The 18,758-nt window shown below is 42.8% G+C and overlaps 1 protein-coding gene across 1 annotated transcript in view; it reads right to left on the reverse strand.

The window, feature by feature from the left end:
• Positions 1 to 18,758, reverse strand: part of LOC139387998 (netrin receptor UNC5D-like) — a 337,146-nt gene that overhangs the window by 38,872 nt on the left and 279,516 nt on the right. The window contains exons 7-9 of the mRNA XM_071134475.1: positions 16,574 to 16,738; positions 15,449 to 15,481; positions 11,143 to 11,328 (exon numbers count right to left, since the gene is read on the reverse strand). Coding sequence (XP_070990576.1) covers positions 11,143 to 11,328; positions 15,449 to 15,481; positions 16,574 to 16,738 — 384 coding nt within the window. The remainder of the gene's footprint in view (positions 1 to 11,142; positions 11,329 to 15,448; positions 15,482 to 16,573; positions 16,739 to 18,758) is intronic.

Here is an 18,758-nt window from a genome sequence, read left to right on the forward strand (position 1 = left end):
TCAACATTAGCCAGCATCCCTGTGGAATGCTTTCGACACCAAGTAGATTCCATGCCCCCAACGAATTGAGGCTGTTCTAATGGAAAAAGGGAGTGCAACTCAATATTAGGAAGGTGTTGTGTTTTGTAGACTCAGTGTATAGCGGACGTTTTACAGGCTCCTGTTTTTTTGTGGTGATCGTAACTTTTTTGAACATTCCAGCCGGTGTCTATTCCACAAGTTACCACCGGCTAAATCTAAGACATTGAAATGCCTATTTACTCTGTTCCATCTGACTGCGCAATCCACTGTCTCATCAGCCCAGCCAGGCAATTTATAAACTTGATATCCACTATAAAAAGCATCTAGACACGATCTCACATTTCTTTAAGACCAACATTTAGTTTTCAACAGTGGAGATTTTTATACATCTTGCTGCCTGTCGCTAGGTGTACAGTGCTTCCTCTGACACATTGGTGCGGCTGGCTTCCAGGTTGGATGCGCGCTGTGGTAAGAAGCAGTGCGGCTTGGTTGGGTTGTGTTTCAGAGGACGCATGACTCTCAACCTTCGTCTCTCCCGAGCCCATACGGGAGTTGTAGCGATGAGACAAGACAGTAACTACTAACAATTGGATACTACGAAATTGGGGAGAAAAAAGGGGGAGAAAAATAATATATATTTTTTTAAATAATACAAAAATATAACTGAAAATCCAGTGTTTCTATGTCATTTTTTGTTCATTTTCAGTCTTCTACTACTTCTACTATTTTTTGTTTACTATGTGTGAAAGGGTGTGCCTTGTTAACCTCTCTAGGGTATGTGGGATGCTAGCGTCCCATCTGGCCAACAACAGAGCGCCAAATTCAAATCCAGAAATACTCATTATAAAAATTCAGAAAACAAAACATATTTTACATAGGTTTAAAGATTAACTTCTTGTGAATCCAACCACGGTGTCAGATTTTAAAAGTGCTTTACGGCGACAGCATACCTTACGATTATTTGAGAACATAGCCCAGTTGACAAATCATTACAAACAGTAACCAGCCAAGCAGAAGAGTTACAAAACTCAGAAATAGAGATAAAATTAATCCCTTACATTTGATGATCTTCATATGGTTGCACTCAGAAGACATTAATTTAATAAATGTTCCTTTTGTTCGATAGTCTCTTTATATCCAAAAACCTCCATTTTGTTTGCGCGTTTTCTTCAGTAATCCACAAGCTCAAACGCAGTCAAAACAGGCAGACAAAAAAAATCTAAATTGTATCCGTAAAGTTCATATAAACATGTCAAACATGTTTATATTCAATCCTCAGGTTATTTTTTAGCCTAAATGGTCTATAATATTTCAACCGGACAATAACGTTGTCAATATAAAAGGTAAACAAGAAATGCACTCTTTCGGGATTGCGCATGAAAATGCTCTGTGACATGTCAGGGTCCACTCATTTAGACTGCTCCTACTCCCTAATTTATCAGAAAACAAGCCTGAAACAATTTCTAAAGACTGTTGACATCTAGTGGAAGGCATAGGAACTGCAATTTGAGTCCTAAGTCAATGGATACTGTAATGGCATTGAATAGAAAACTACAAAACCAACAAAAAAAACTACTTGCTGAATGGATTATTCTCAGGTTTTCACCTGCCAAATCAGTTCTGTTATACTCACAGACACTATTTTAACGGTTTTGGAAAGTTTAGAGTGTTTTCTATTCTATTATATTACCAGTTATATGCATATCATCTCTTCTGGGCCCGAGTAGCAGGCCGTTTAATTTGGGCATGCTTTTCATCCAAAATTCCGAATGCTACCCTAGAGAAGTTAAAAGTAAATGTGTTTGAGCCAATCAGTTGTGTTGTGACAAGGTAGGGTTGATATACAGAAGATAGCCCTATTTGGTAAAAGACCAAGTCCATATTATGGCAAGAACATTTCAAATAAGCAAAGAGAAACGACAGTCCATCATTACTTTAAGACATGGTCAGTCAATACGGAAAACTTCAAGAACTTGATGAAAATGTCAAGTCCCTGTGCCCAAGAACGCCAAAGTAACTTGTCTAAATTACTATCGGCCCATAGCACTCACATCTGTAGCCATGGAATGCTTTGAAAGTCTGGTCATGGCTTACATCAACGCCATCATCCCAGACACATTGGATCCACTCCAATTTGCATATCGCCCCAACAGATCCACAGAGGACACAATCTCTATTGCACTCCACACTTCTCTTTTCCACTTTGCAAAAGGAAAACCTATGTGAGAATGCTGTTCATTGTTTACAGCTCAGCGTTCAACACCATAGTGCTCTCCACTCATCACTAAGCTAAGGACCCTGAGACTGAACACCTCCAACTGGATCCTGGACTTCCTGATGGGACACCCTCAGGTGGTGATGGGTAGGCAACAACAACAACGATTCTGTAATGACTTCCATAAGTTGAATGCTATTTTGGAATTTGATGCTTATCCCATGCCGAAAATAGAAGAGTTGATTGAAAGACTGGGAAATGCCCGGTTCATCAGGACACTTGATCTAACCAAGGGGTATTGTCAGGTTCCTCTGACCCCGGCAGCTCTCGAGAAGACGGCATTCTCCACTCCAGACGGGCTGTTCCAATATGTGAGACTGCCCTTTGGACTTCATGGAGCCCCTGCAATGTGTCAAAGTCTGATGGACCGCAATTTGCGGCCACATCAATCCTATGCTGCAGCCTAGCTGGACGATGTGATAATCCACAGTCACGTGGGAAGAGCACCTAATACGACTAACAGTGAACTAACGACCTTCGACAAGCAGGACTCACAGCCAACCCCAAAAAATGCATGCCGGGGGTAAGTGAAGCAAGAATCTGGGCTATTCCATAGGGCTAGGGTTGATCAAACCACAAGAGAAGAAGGTTGCTGCGATCCAGGATTGGCCTCAACCAGTGAACAAGAAACAGGTAAGGGCTTTCCTGGGAATAACTGGTTGTTACAGACGTTTGATCAATCATTGCAGGACCCCTGTGTGACCTGACCCGGAAGGCCAAACTTGCCATGGTACAGTGGAACACTGCGGCCGAAGAGGCATTTCAGAAATTGAAAACGGCCTTATGCATGGCCTGTGTTGTATTCAATCAAAGGTTTCTAGAAACCTCTGATTGTACAGACAGATGCATCGGACACTGGAATTGGAGCTGTACTCTCGCAAGAAGTGGAGGGAGAGGAACATCCTGTGATGTACATTAGCTGTAAGTTGATCCCCCGCAAAACCAAATATGCAACAGTGGAAAAAGAGTGTTTGGCAATCAAATGGGCTCTGAAGTCCTTGAAATGATATGTTCTGGGCTGCAAGTTTGTGTTGATGACAGATCACGATCCCCTTACCTGGATGAAGCAGAAGGACACTAAAGCTGGTGGCTCCTCAGCCTGCAGCCGTTCCACTATCGGACCGTCCACCGTTCGGGTTCTAAACATGGTAATGCTGATGCCATGTCCCGTATGCATGCCATGTTTTCTTTGACCGCTCTGACCACAGAGTCAACGCTGAGGGGGAAGGTATGTAGTAGTTTCAGGGGTTGTATGGTGGATGGGCGGTATGTGCCTGCGAGGTTTCTGTGTTTTCTGACTGCCAGGGCCACGGACAGCAATGGGAAGTATTCCCCAGAGGCAGGACTATGGACAGCTCAGGGGAAACTGCCAGACTGCAGCAGAACAGCCACACCTGTCTCCAGCTGTAATTAGAGACTAAACGGCAGACAGGTGAAACCAATCAGGGGCCTCTACTTAACTGCGCCCTGGGTTTGCTTTCTGGGTCTGTCCCTTGACCCCGGCAGGTGAACGAGGAGGAGGCTATTGGAGCGACTGAACATAAGGTGGAGAAGGAGGTTTACCGGAATAAGGGAACTGAACATTTCAACACGGAGTGAACCCCCAAAGACGCAGAGTGGTGGACCTTCCACTGGTGATGACGTATTTACTTTGTTTGAGTTTTGTATATCAGGAACACTGCTGGTACCTGATTAAAAAATAACAATGTAAACCCTTCACGTGGACTGGTGGTGTTTGTATGCGTAAACCCTGCCTTACCAAGATCATGGCGCCAAAACCGCCACACTATGTACAACCATTTATCATCTAGCTAGTTGGTCATCTACATGTTGCTAGTTATTCATATACTTCAGTGGGGGCGGCAGAAGTGAGGATGGCTCATAATGTTTGTATTGGAGTAAATGGAATGTGATTTCCATGTGGTTCATACCAATCCATTGACTCCATTCCAGGCATTATTATGAGCTCTCCTCCCCTCATCAGCCTCCACTGATATAGTTATGTCTGTCATTGAGGTATCTAGCTATAAGTTAACCTTGACCAGTTAAATGGATCGGTGTAAGCAATTATGGTAATTCAAAATGCCCTTTAACTAGGTGTCTTCGGTAGACTGACCGAGCGTGGAAGACCGACAGAAAGACAGCAGTGCAAATGTACTTAGACTTGAGTATTTCAACAACTCTTCTCTTCCAACTTGTTGCACAATCACACATACCTGCGGGGGAAGGGTGGCCAGCCAGACAGGAGGGTGATTTTTACTAAGGAGGAGAAGGGGGCCGTGCTGACTGAGATTCATGCTGGTGATTTTTACTAAGGAGGAGAAGGGGGCCGTGCTGACTGAGATACATGCTGGCCATTTTGGAGTGAAGCGCATGATTGCCAAAATCAACACTTATTCTGACAGGGAATTGTAAAGGAGGTGGACAGCTGGGCAATTGAAATAACCTTTTGTTTATGAAACGCATTCTATTATATCTGAAATTATGATTTCAATTAATGTTATCAGAGCACACAATGTTTCAATTTGACACTTTTTGCTTAAAGGTCAGCACCCTGTCTAGCCTGTCAGAAGTTTGAGAGGGCGATGACGGTGGCACCGGAATTGAAACCCATCAAAGTTGTTTCACCATGTGACATGATCGGTAAGTGTCCCAATTAAAATTTTGCCCTGATAAGTCATTTGTAATGGTTGCTTTATTTGACCACAGCAGAGTTCAATATTGTGTGTGTATCAGTATCCTTTCAAATATGAAAATCTATGTTCTGTATGACACAAAAGGGTAAGAATAAAGTCATCTCTCTAACACATTAAATGTTAGGGGTGGACCTCATCGGACACTTCACGAAATCTAGGAATGGCAACAGCTGGTGTCTGATGGCGACCGATCACTTTACCAAGTGGATGGAGGCAATACCCATTAAGGTCAGTAAAGGAGGAGTACATGCTTTACTCTATATTCCCTTCTGTAACCCATTAAAAAGGGTGCTTGGAACCCAAAATCGATTTGTTTTGTATGGTGCCCATCAAAGACAAGACTGGCGAGGTCACCTCCAAGGCGATGACAGACATCTTATACACACACGGTTCTCCTGAGGTCATCTTGAGTGACCGAGGTCATGAACACTGGAACAAGGTACGGATCTTATATTATATTCGGTCACCAATTATTTATTTTTTACAATTAGTTTGTCTTGTTTTTCCATTGTACATAATCAAACATTTCAATATCTTACATTGTCAATAGATATTGCTTCCTACCCCCTCCTCCAGGTTTGGTGAATGGATCAACTAGAGCCTCAAGACTGCCATGGGCAAGTCCCTTGATTGGTAGCAGAAAGGGTGGGAGAACAACCTGAAGGTAATTCTCTTTGCACACAGCAACAGCTTCCAGGCCTCCACCGATTATGGACGGGAACCGCAGCTGTTGACTGAGGTAAACAATGCAATTGTATATACAATTATTCCATAATACTGTAGTCTTTCAAATGTGTGATTGACTTAGTGATGTTTGTCTATTGCTATTTTTTGTAAAACTTACTTTCAGATCACTGAAACTCCACCTGATGTGGTGGAAGTTGAACCAGATCAGAATGCCTTCAAGGACCTTCAGGCACGGGCTGAGAAGGATGTGGAGGTTTTTGACTAGGTAAAAATGATTGTCTGCTGTTTAATTTATTTTCTGGCCCTCCCAAGAGATATGTAATAAATGTATTTGTAATATGAAATGTAATTGCATTTATTCCTGTTATCAATCAAGGTGAGACTGAACATCGACAAGGTGCAGGAGAAACAGGAGAGCGACCGGAACAGAATCAAGAAGGGGACCAAGTGCTACTACATCCGGGTAAGTTACTTGGTTTGGAAGAAGGACAAAAGGAAGGCGAGACCTGGGAAACCTCGCTGCTCTTAGCTGGCGTCACCATCTGTTAAGGTGAATATAAAAACAATCTACCTCTCCAAATGACTTTAGGACCAGAATGGCCGAGCCCCCCAGAAGGTATCCCATCCACCAGAACCAGTGAGTTCGGATCAGTCTGATTCTCTGTGCCCTGAGCCGGAGGGGGACTAGCTTGAGGTAGGCAATGCAAGATATTGAAATATGTTTGATTATGTACAAAAGTGTTAGTCTCCCATTTATAACACTGCACTAATCTATCACATTTTCTCACAGTAAAGTGTAACCTGTGTGTTTGCTTGTTTGTCTGTCTCCTACCCAAGGAGTTCTGCCTAACACCCAGATGTAGATCCTCCCTTACCAACCACCTTCCAACTTTTAATTTACATCATCTACTGTTATTGTCATTATCTGCTAAGAGTTTTCTTGCTCTACATAATGTGAGATACACAGATGAACTAAAAACGCTAGCACTGCAAACACTCAGAACAAAGAGAGCAGCAGTGCCTGGACTTTGCAGTCTCCCTCTTCAAGTCCCCCTTCTGAGACTGGCTGCCTGTTGAGAACAAGACAGTGACAGGCAGAACCTCCCACTCACACAGCAACCACCTCCTCAATATTCCACACACCAGAATTCTGTATTTTAGTCTGATTGCCATGTGAGTGTACAACAATCTGTGAAAATAAATTTGTCACAACAGTGCCAAAAAATATAAGTTTGTATTAAAATCTTAAATATTGCCAGGTTGGTTTTCACAGCTGTTTCACAGGGTGTTCATAATAGTAAGTTGTAAGGTATCCTTTGGTGGTCTTTATTTGTTCCACATTATTCATTGTTGTATCCTTGGACCTACAATAGATACATATATATTCAACCACAAGGGTGTACCAATGAGCAATGCGAGAAAATTTTTTTATTTTCCTTCTCTACATTGTTGGGAAGGACCTGAAAGTAAGCATTTCACTGTTTGTCACAATTTGTAAACAGGTGTGGACTATGAAAATGTGATTGTCATCGAGACCAGGAAGTTGTTTAACACAATCTCTTCACCATGGAAACTGATGCTAAAAACACCTCATCATGACAAATGGGAAGTGCCTCCATGTACTTGTCACTGCAATAGAGGTGTAACAAACACCCCTCCATAGCAACAACTATCTGTATAAAACACTCCGCTAATGGCCAAGAGAGTGTGAAATGAGCTAATGAGATTTTTTGTGTGTGTGTTATAATTGAGAGATTCTTAAGCTTTGATTCCAACTTGTGTTTCTTAGTGAGTTGGACTACTACATGAGACTTAAAGCTACTAAGAATAGACAGAAACTTGTGCACCAAAGCTGGGTAAATGGTTTTATTTATTGAACCTTTAACTAGGCAAGACAGTTAAGAAGAAATTCTTATTTACAATGACGGCCTACCTCAGCCAAACCCTAAACCGGACGACGCTGGGCCAATTGCGCGCCGCCCTATGGGACTCCCAATCACAGCCGGTTGTGATACAGTCTGGAATCAAACTAGGGTCTGTAGTGACGCCTCTAGCACTAAGATGCAGTGACTTAGATCACTGTGCCACTCGGGAGCCAAATGGTTGATCAGATGGGAAAACTGAGGCTTGGTGGGACCCTAGATCAGTGATGTAAACGTCCTCTCACTGTCAACTGCGTTTATGTTCAGCAAACCCAAAGTGTAAATATTTGTATGAACATAAGATTCAACAACTGAGACATAAACTGAACAAGTTCCACAGACGTGACTAACAGAAATGTAATAATATGTCCCTGAACAAAAGGGGGGTCAAAATCAAAAGTAACAGTATCTGGTGTGGCCACCAGCTGCATTAAGTACTGCAGTGCATCTCCTCATGGACTGCACCAGATTTGACAGTTCCCACTCTTCCACCAAGGCACCTGCAAGTTCCCAGACATTTCTGGGGGGAATGGCCCTAGCCATCACCCTCCAATCCAGCAGGTCCCAGACGTGCTCAATAGGATTGAGATCCGGGCTCTTTGCTGGCCATTGCAGAACACTGACATCCTGTCTTGCAGGAAATCACGCACAGAACGAGCAGTATGGCTGGTGGCATTGTCATGCATGAGGGTCATGTCAGGATGAGCCTGCAGGAAGGGTACCACATGAGAGAGGAGGATGTCTTCCCTGTAGCGCACAGCGTTGAGATTGCCTGCAATGACAACAAGCTCAGCCCGATGATGTTGTGACACACCGCCACAGACCATGACGGACCCTCCACCTCCAAATCGATCCCACTCCAGAGTACAGGCCTCGGTGTAACATTAGTTCGACGATAAACGCAAATCGGACAAATTGTTGCCGGTGATGTCTGCTGAGGACCTGCCTTACAACAGGCCTACAAGCCCTGAGTCCAGCCTCTCTCAGCCTATTGCGGACAGTCTGAGCACTGATGGAGGGATTGTGCGTTCCTGGTGTAACTCGGGCAGTTGTTGTTGCCATCCTGTACCTGTCCCGCAGGTGTGATGTTCGGATGTACCGATCCTATGCAGGTGTTGTTACACGTGGTCTGCCACTGTGAGGACGATCAGCTGTCCATCCTGTCTCCCTGTAGCTCTGTCTTAGGCGCCTCACAGTACGTATGGACATTGCAATTTATTGCCCTGGCCACATCTGCAGTCGTCATGCCTCCTTGCAGCATGCCTAAAGCAAGTTCACACAGATGAGCAGGGACCCTGGGCATCTTTCTTTTGGTGTTTTTCAGAGTCAGTAGAAAGGCCTCTTTACTGTCCTAAGTTTTCGTAACTGTGACCTTAATTGCCTACCGCCTGTAAGCTGTTAGTGTCTTCACAACCGTTCCACAGGTGCATGTTCATTAATTGTTTATGGCTCATTGAACAAGCATGGGAAACAGTGTTTAAACACTTTCCAATGAAGATCTGTGAAGTTATTTGGATTTTTACAAATTATCTTTAAAAGACAGGGTCCTGAAAAAGGGACGTTTCTTTCTTTGCTGAGTTTAGTTAACAAGCCACTGACAGAGTTGACAACAGGTACTCGAAACAGACATATTTTTGCCTCTAAAAATAAAAGTTCAACACAAACATTTGTAAAATATGGAAAACTATACATTTGTAAATCCTTAATAAAAACATAACCATATTATCAGATCTTTCAGCGCTCTGACGGAGTGGACGTTAGACAAAAATCTGAGTTGATGTTTTATGTAGATTTTTCTTATCTGTGGCATACACAGTAGCAATTTAGTTTTTCTTCAGTTGCTTTATGACTCTTAAACCTAATTAAATGTAACATATTTTAACCAAAATTCATACTCTATTAGTGATTCCAATATTATTAGTTTACATCTATCAAATGTAGAGAACTTTCCAGACCATGAGTGGTCTTGTTGTGCTTCATGTACTGAGGACATGAATAAGGGGTCCTTATGGTATAGCTGACCCTGCTCAGTCCAGATTCATTTTGGATTCTCTGAAATCTCCAGAGTCATGGAGCATAAAGGCATAAAGCCGACATGGAAATTAATATTATTGAAAGTATTTTGAAAATTAAAAAAAATATATATTTTCCATATAAAATTCCCCTAAATGTACATTTTAAACTCAAATAATGCAACAGAATATTTTTTTTCAACTAGAAAAATAATGTTTCCCTGCCGGACAACGATTGTCCTGACATTCAAGCAAATTTCCTGTAATAAAAATCAAGTAATTCATGGTTCATATACTTTTTGGGGGGCCCAACCTCCGGGGGAACCTCACCGCCAGTGTCTACTGACCATGGTTGAGTAGCCACTACTCAATTTCTTTAAAGAGATAGGCAGTTACTTTTTACAGTGTGTGTGTGTGTGTGTGTATTACTCCAATTCTCTGGGAGGACGGAGGCCCAAATAAGGGGTCTTAGCTTTCACCTAGATTAATCTGGTCAGTCTATGTCATTGAAAGAGTTCCTCATGTTTTATACACTCAGTGTAGAGCAGATATATATAGGTAACTTCCAAAATAATGGAAACACTTGAGTGAATGAGGGGTTCAAATTATATTGAAAACAGGTGCTTCCACACAAGTGTGGTTCCTGAGTTAATTAATCAATTAACATCCTATCATGTTTAGGGTTATGTATACAAATGCTGGGTAGGCCATAATTTTGGCTACCATGCTCCCATAGGATGACAATGCCCATATCCACTGGGAACTAGTGGTCACTGAATGGTTTGATGAGCATGGAAACGATGTAAACCATATGCCATGGCCGTCTCAATCACCAAATCTCAACCCAATTGAACACTTATGGGAGATTCTGGAGCGGCACCTGGGACAGCGTTTTCCCCCATCATCAACACCATGGGGGTGCTGAACAGTTGGGGGGAGGTGTGTTTGTGTGTGTTTGAGAGAGAGAGAGTGAGAGATTGTCTGGAAGAGAGAGACAAGATCATGAGAAATGAGAGCTGTGTCTGGTCTCTGCTCCACTCAACTCCAGACAGGATGAGAGAGAGAGAAAGAGAGAGACAAAAAGAGAGCAAAAGCGAGAGGGAGAGATAGAGAGAGAGGGAGAACGATAGCGAGAGAGAGACAGATAAGTTAGACAGTGCTGACACCACCCTACTGTGTTACTGAGCAAACCAAACACAACCTTGCTGTTGGACACAAGGACTTTTTTAAATGAAGTAATTAAACATACATCGATTGAATGGAGCGCAAAGTAACCACCAAGGACAGTCAGTCACACACACTGAGCTTCTGTTGGAACACAGCAATGTGTGTCTTGAGCAGTGTAAGTGTGTGTGTCTTTCTGCTTCAACTTGGCGTGTGTATGTGTGTGTGTGTATGTGTATGTGTGCCCCTCCCTGGCTCATCTTATCCAAAGTTCATGTGTGTTCAGCTGTGTGTTTGTGTCTCTGTGTGTCTGTGTGTGTATATGTGTGTCTGTCTGTCTGTCTGTTTGTGTTCTCTGAGCTCACCTTGGCAGGCGGTCTTGAAGCTAAAGGACTGAAAGCCCCCAGTGAGGGCGGAGGAGTCAATGACGTCCACACCGTACTCGCTCTGGTTCCTCCGGTAGAGGGTCACTGCCACAATCAACACCACCACAGTCACCACCCCTGCCGCCAGGCCCGAATACAGTGCTACGTCACTGCTAACCTCCAGACCTGGGAGAGAGAGCGAGAGATACTTTAATCAAAGTATAAACATCAGAGAAAAAGGCAAGGTATCAACTCAGAGCTATATTCAGAAGGTCATATTATAATAGTGTTATATGGGCCTAATGATGGTAGGGTCAAGTCAAGTGGCATCTATATTTCTTGCTATACTGGCCAGACTAACACAGCTTTCGCTGCTGCACAAAGTTTCCACCTCATTTTAAAATATGTTGAATTAAAACGCTTTGGGAGAGGCACAGTAAAGTCATGTTCACCCCAAACTTTCACAGTAACCTCTCTAAATGCGCTTCTCCTGAAAACTTCTAAGGTACTACTGAAAAGTTTCTAGCAGGAGTTATTTTTGGGCAGAACCATTCCAGGTTTCAACCTGCTTCCTTCTGTGGCTTATTGTTCTCCATTTCCTGTCTCCTCACTCCGCGGTGGTGCGGTATTTCCCCCCACTGCATCCAGTTAATGCACTAATGAGGAAGCTTGCTAGGAAAGTCGTCCTAATCACCCCAGCACCTGACTGGTGTGTCAGACACAAACATATATGCACACACACATACAGTGGGGCAAAAAAGTATTTAGTCAGCCACCAATTGTGCAAGTTCTCCCACTTAAAAAGATGAGAGAGGCCTGCAGGATTTGAGTCCCTGGCGGCGTAGTGTGTTACTGATGGTAGGCTTTGTTACTTTGGTCCCAGCTCTCTGCAGGTCATTCACTAGGTCCCCCCGTGTGGTTCTGGAATTTTTGCTCACCGTTCTTGTGATCATTTTGATCGAGGGAGATTATCAGTGGTCTTGTATGTCTTCCATTTCCTAATAATTGCTCCCACTGTTGATTTCTTCAAACCAAGCTGCTTACCTATTGCAGATTCAGTCTTCCCAGCCTGGTGCAGGTCTACAATTTAGTTTCTGGTGTCCTTTGACAGCTCTTTGGTCTTGGCCATAGTGGAGTTTGGAGTGTGACTGTTTGAGGTTGTGGAAAGGTGTCTTTTATACTGATAAGTTCTAACAGGTGCCATTAATACAGGTAACGAGTGGCGGACAGAGGAGCCTCTTAAAGAAGAAGTTACAGGTCTGTGAGAGCCAGAAATCTTGCTTGTTTGTAGGTGACCAAATACTTATTTTCCACCATAATTTGCAAATAAATCCATAAAAAATCCTACAATGTGATTTTCTTGATTTTTTTCTCATTTTGTCTGTCATAATTGAAGTGTACCTATGATAAAAATGACAGGCTTCTCTCATCTTTTTAAGTGGGAGAACTTGCACAATTGGTGGCTGACTAAATACTTTTTTGCCCCACTGTATGCACATGCACACAACTAGGATTCTAATCAAGCCCAGCACCTGTCTGTCATCTCAAAGGGCTGTTTCGCTCTGGCATCACTCGGAAGGCCCTTAGCGCTCTACTGGGATATTGTGTAGGGCGTTCACTCACTGCTCTAGAATATAGAGAAAGACTGGGCAATTCAAGAGGCATCTATGACATTTATGTCAAAACATTTTCTTTGCACCAATGTCATTATAAATAATATAGCATTAATCTTTCTATTGTTCTCTGCAAAATTACATTAATATACTTGTACTTGACAGTGTTGATGAAATAAGAACATTAATTTGCTGTGACCGTTGCCGCTCTTGGTTGTAGCTCTTCATATTTGGCGTTGGAGATGTGGAGTTGTTTCCGCAGGTTGGACCAACCAAAATAATCATGTTCCCCCTGCCATTTTCATCTCCAGATCCTCGGCTTTCATTGACTTACATTGGCTACAGTATATTGGCGATCAATATACGTTGAGAGGGGCCAGTTTCATCATAGCGCTTGATGTTTTTTTGCGACTGCACTTGAAGAAACTTTAAAAGTTCTCAAAATGTTCCATTGACTGACCTTCATCTCTTGATGTAATGATGGACTGTCGTTTCTCTTTGCTTACCTGAGCTGTTCTTGCCATAATATGGACTTGGTCTTTTACCAAATAGGGCTGTGCTGTATACCACCCCTACCTTGTCACAACACAACTGATTGGCTCATATGCATTCCAGGTGACTACCTCATGAAGCTGGTTGAGAGAATGCCAAGAGTGTGCAAAGCTGTCATCAAGGCAAAGGGTGGCTACTTTGAATAATTTCAACACTGTAAAAATGTTTTGGTTACTACATGTTTCCATATGTGTTATTTCATAGTTTTGATGTCTTCCCTATTATTCTACAATGTAGAAAATAGTAAAAATAAAGAAAAACCCTTGAATGAGTAGGTGTGTTCAAACTTTTGACAGGTGTGGTAGAGACAGGGTTTGAACTATTGTTTTTCTGACGTAATTCTCTATTGATTTGTATAAACCTTGAATGAATTAATGATTTTATGGGTGAACACCCTATATTGTGACAAGACCAGTTCATTAAATGAGCTCATCTGCAATGATTATGCTGTATCTGGTCTCACCAGTACACCACAACAGATTTAAAAAAAAAGTTTGTGTGTGTGTAAAGGGAAACACTGCTGGCTTAGCTTGTTCTCCAAAGATAATGAGATCTGCACAGGAACAGAACTGAGAAAATCACTAAGTAGACTGAAGCTCCAAGAAAAGGAGCATTTGCCAAAATATGCAAAAGAGGCATTAGCAGCTAAAAGTGGCAGGTTAATTGGGGGCTCGCTAAGTTTTGGCAGACTGGCTGCGTCTTTTTCCCTCACTCCCACGAAGAAGAAAACAAAACTAAAACTGTGACAGTTGTGGTGTCACAAGTAAAAATGGGACAGCTGTGGTGTCACAAGTAATTGGCATTAAAATAGCATTTTATGATTAAGATCATTATTTTGATGGTGTTCATCATGACAATAAGGTTTCTTGTATAGGTTGTTATCAATAAAAAGACACAATAAGGTGCAGAGCGTTCGATTTGCCTGCTGGGGGACAAGGAGATCCCAGCTCTGCTAAAACCATTCACAACTGCATGCCATCTTCAAAGGATTGTTTAATAAATGTTAACTATTTGGTTGTAGACCTCCCAAAGGCCCTGCCTCGCAGTGCTAGCTGTGCCAATAGAGATTCTGGGTCCAGGCTCTGCCACAGCCGGCCGTGACGGGGAGACCCATGGGGCGGCGCACAATTGGCCCAGCGTCGTCCGTGTTAGGGGAAGGTTTGGCCGGCAGGGATGTCCTTGTCCCATCGCGCACTAGCGACTCGTGTGGCGAGCCGGGCACAGTGGATGCTGACACGGGCCAGGTGTACGGTGTTTCCTCCGACAGATTGGTGCAGCTGGTTTCCGAGTTGGGTGGGCACTGTGTCAAGAAGCAGTGTGCCTTGGCCGGGTTGTGTTTCGGAGGAAGCACAGGTCTCTCGACCTTCGCCTCTCCCGAGTCTGTACTTGGTATGTCCAACGTAATTGGATACCACGAAATTGGGGAGAAAAAAGGGGTACATTTTTTTAATTAAATAAATAATTTTAAAGAATAATCATATTTGGTTGTAATATCATCACCTCTCGAAAAGCATAAATCAGAAATAGACAGTTCCGATTATTCCATGCAAGACAATTGCGCACATTTACAGTCGCTCTATCATCAGAGTTATACAGCAGTAACTGCATCAATTGATCATGTCACTTCAGATACGTGAGGTAGCCTGACAATATCGCTCAATATTGGCCACCATTAACTGGACATTTGAATGATATAAAATCAAATGAACTATACCTGACAACTATGGTTTAGGTTATTTCCCATCCTTTGTGGGCTCTGCCTGTCAAGCAGCAGAAGGGCGCGTTTGAGGATGTACTGTTTCTTAGCTGGTAATGTTTACAAGCTACCGGTAGAAACTTTGTGCAGTTGGCTGAACATAGTGGTAAGTAGACCCATTTTAATTGAGGAAACTACATTGACGGTGTAGTTAATAACGATAGAATAATGATGCTGGTGGAAAGATAATGTTCGATATTGATTGACATGATCATGCTTGTGGGAATAATGGATCTGGATCATGATGTTGGAGCCCTGGGTTGGAGAGTTGTGTCTGTGAGAGGTGGCATGACAACATATAATGGCTGTTAGAGCAGAGTAGCAATAGTGGTTTTAGTGTGCTACGTTGTGCTCTAAAGCAGGATGGTGGTTGGGGAGAACTCACCCTGTGGCTTGGCGTCGTGTAGCAGCTTTCGATCTGCAAAGACACAGAGGAACCGTGTCATTTCACTTCTACTTGGATGGAATAATACAGGATGTAACCTGCAGTCGTTTTACAATGAGCACCCTTAAGTGTGTGCATGTACACAATGTGTGTGTGTGTGTGTGTGTGTGTGTGTGTGAGTTTGTCGTGGTAGTGAGGTTGGCCCAGACTCTTTATGACACGGGGAGTGTATGTGTGTGCGCGCACGTGTGTACATGCCCAAATGTGATCATGATCACAATGTGTGTGTTTTACGGTAGGTAGTGAGATCGCCTCGGGTGATTAGGATTTTCCATCACCCGGGGATGTGTGAGTGCGTGTGGATATTGGCGTGACGAACATCAGGCTGATTGTCTTTCCGCGTCTCCCTTAGGGAGGATGAGAATGGATGGAGGGTTAAAAAAGGACTTGAGAAAATATGGGAAGCAGAAGAATTAAGAAATAAGTATGGACTTCCATCCAGTGTGTGGATTACGGGGGGGTGGGCATGAACTCATGAGACACGAGCTCCCCTATATGTAACTTGGGGGGGGGGGGGGGGGGGGGGCGCTATAAGTTAATCATTCTCCTATTTTCTCATTTGTATTTGCGTCCAATATTTCAGCCCGTTTTCAGGTGTTCTGACTTTTCTTTTGACAAAAAAGGTCAATTTGTCAGCCCAAACCCATACATTAATTCAGGCTAATGGAGTGTAGGCTTAATGAACATCCCTCAATGTCATTACACTGTTTGGTGTTTTATAACTAATGTGTACTGTTTGGATGCTGGAATTATTTGGGAGTGGACTGTATTATGAACGTGCGCAGGTAGCCTACTTTTTGAAGTGACAATCAGATGATAATCAACATGACTGGTTGGGTTCATGCCGCAATAAAATAACTACTTTAGTAGAAGACTTCTTTATCTTTGGCAATGTTTTAATTCTAAACAAAATAAGTGTGGCATTGACGATGATGATGACGATAATGATGATGATCCCTAAGAGGAACATTCTGCCGATCACAAAGACGATGATGGTGAAGATTTGAATGAAGATTTGAATGATGACAATATCTACCAGGTGAAGCTGCATGTGACGTTACTCACTCTGAGTGCAGAGGCCCCCGGTGCAGTTATCTGTTCCCAGGGCGGCCCCGTCGCACAGCCTGCCTCCATGTTTAGGCTCTGGGGCTGTACATCCTCTGCTGCGCTGCCTCGCACACTCCGCACTGCACACCGTCCAATCTGTCCACTCTCCCCAGCCACCATCCACTGAGAGGGAAGGTAGGGTTAAAAAAATATATACACGCTTAATACAGGCATGTACACACACACACGCACAAACAGAGAGAGAGAGAGAGAGAGAGAGAGAGAAACACACAGAGCCTTAGACCCAACACATATCATAAATTCCTAGAGTTAGCAAACAGCTGAGCGGAACATAACTGCACCCCCATATGGAACTTACCGATAGAGCACATACAATGGACCAGCCCTATAGCCCACCAAACAAAACCCCCTCTTCTTTCTCTCCAGGGCCGGCATTAGAAATAATACCATGTTATGTCCTATCCTGGTGCTGACTCAAGCCACAAAAGACAGTTTTCTTTTTTGTCTTGTTCCATCAAGTCTCCTTTACCACCTTACCAATTCCATAGGTTTTCAAGGTTTCCCTTTGCCTCGCTAATCTAAATGCAAATGCTGTGTTTGCACACTGGCTGGGACTCACAGGGGGAGAAAGTCTTGTGGTAGAGAGAGAGAGAGTTGAGAGAAAGGGGAAGAGAGAGAACAAGAGAGAGGACGAGAGAGAGAAAAAGAGAGAAAAAGAGAGAGGCTTATGGAAGAGAAAGAGAGGAAAGAGACAGAAAGAGAGAGAGAGAGCAAGAGAGAGAGAGAATAAGAGAGGGAGAGAATGAGAGGGAGGAGGAGAGAGAGAAGAGTGGTTGAGATGAATTGAGATTGTGTTGGCGGTAGAGTGTTGCCCTCGCCAGATAACTTTTTCCCTTTTCTCCAACACGTTTCCCTGGTGATTGGTACGGTGGTCTGAAACCATACATTTCACCGCATGTAGAGGAACACTTGGACAGCGCTGATTAGACAGATGCTCTGATAACGAGCACCACTCCCTCTCTCTTGCTCTGTCTTTCTTTCTTTCACTTGCTCTGTAAGGGCTATTCTAAACCCTTCTGTTGTTAACTATCCTGCACTCAAGTTCCTTTTCTCTTTCTCCCTTTTCTCTTTCTCTCTGCTTCACTTTTTCTTATCCTTTTCTTTTCAAGTTTTAAGTTCTATTGTCACATGCACAAGCCTTTCTTGCAAGCTCTTTCCAACAATGCAGTACTCAATGTCAATAGTACAATACATTCAAGTAGAATAGAAATAGAAATAAGAAGAACACGAGAAAGTAAGTAAGCTATACACAGGGTCAGTTCCAGGGTCAGAGCCAAAACCATATTTAAATTTACATTGTACAGGGATACTGGAAGGGTAGGGGTAAATATGTCTAGGTGTATGGTGATTAGGCATCAACATATACAGTTGAAGTCGGAAGTTTACATACACTTAGGTTGGAGTCATTAAAACTCATTTTTCAACCACTCCACAAATTTCTTGCTAACAAACTCTAGTTTTGGCAAGTCGGTTCGGACATCTACTTTGTGCATGACACAAGTCATTTTTCCAACAATTGTTTTCAGACAGATTATTTCACTTATAATTCACTGTATTCCAGTGGGTCAGAAGTTTACCTACACTAAAATGACTGTGCCTTTAAAAGCTTGGAAAATTTGCATGGAATAGGCTTAATTTCTCAGAACAAGAATAGACTGACGAGGTTCAGAAGAAAGTTCTTTGTTTCTGGCCATTTTGAGCCTGTAATCGTACCCACAAATGCTGATGCTCCAGATACTCAACTAGTCTAAAGGCCAGTTTCACTGCTTCTTTAATCAGAACAACAGTTCTAACAACAGTTAGCTGTGCTAAAATAATTGCAAAAGGGTTTTCTAATGATCAATTAGCCTTTTAAAATGATCATCTTGGCTTAGCTAACAGAATGTGCCATTGGAACACAGCAGTGATGGTTGCTGATTATTCCACTAAAATTCAGCCGTTTCCAGCTACAATAGTCATTTACAACATTAACAATGTCTACACTGTGTTTCGGATCAATTTGATGTTATTTTAATGGACAAAAAATGTGCTTTTCTTTCAAAATCAAGGACAATTCTAAGTGACTTTTGAACGGTGGTGTATATATCAGGGTCAATGCAGATAGTCCGTTTAGACATTTTGT

The sequence above is a fragment of the Oncorhynchus clarkii genome, chromosome 29 (genome assembly GCF_045791955.1).
Source record: "Oncorhynchus clarkii lewisi isolate Uvic-CL-2024 chromosome 29, UVic_Ocla_1.0, whole genome shotgun sequence".
In the NCBI taxonomy this organism is placed as follows: domain Eukaryota; kingdom Metazoa; phylum Chordata; class Actinopteri; order Salmoniformes; family Salmonidae; genus Oncorhynchus; species Oncorhynchus clarkii.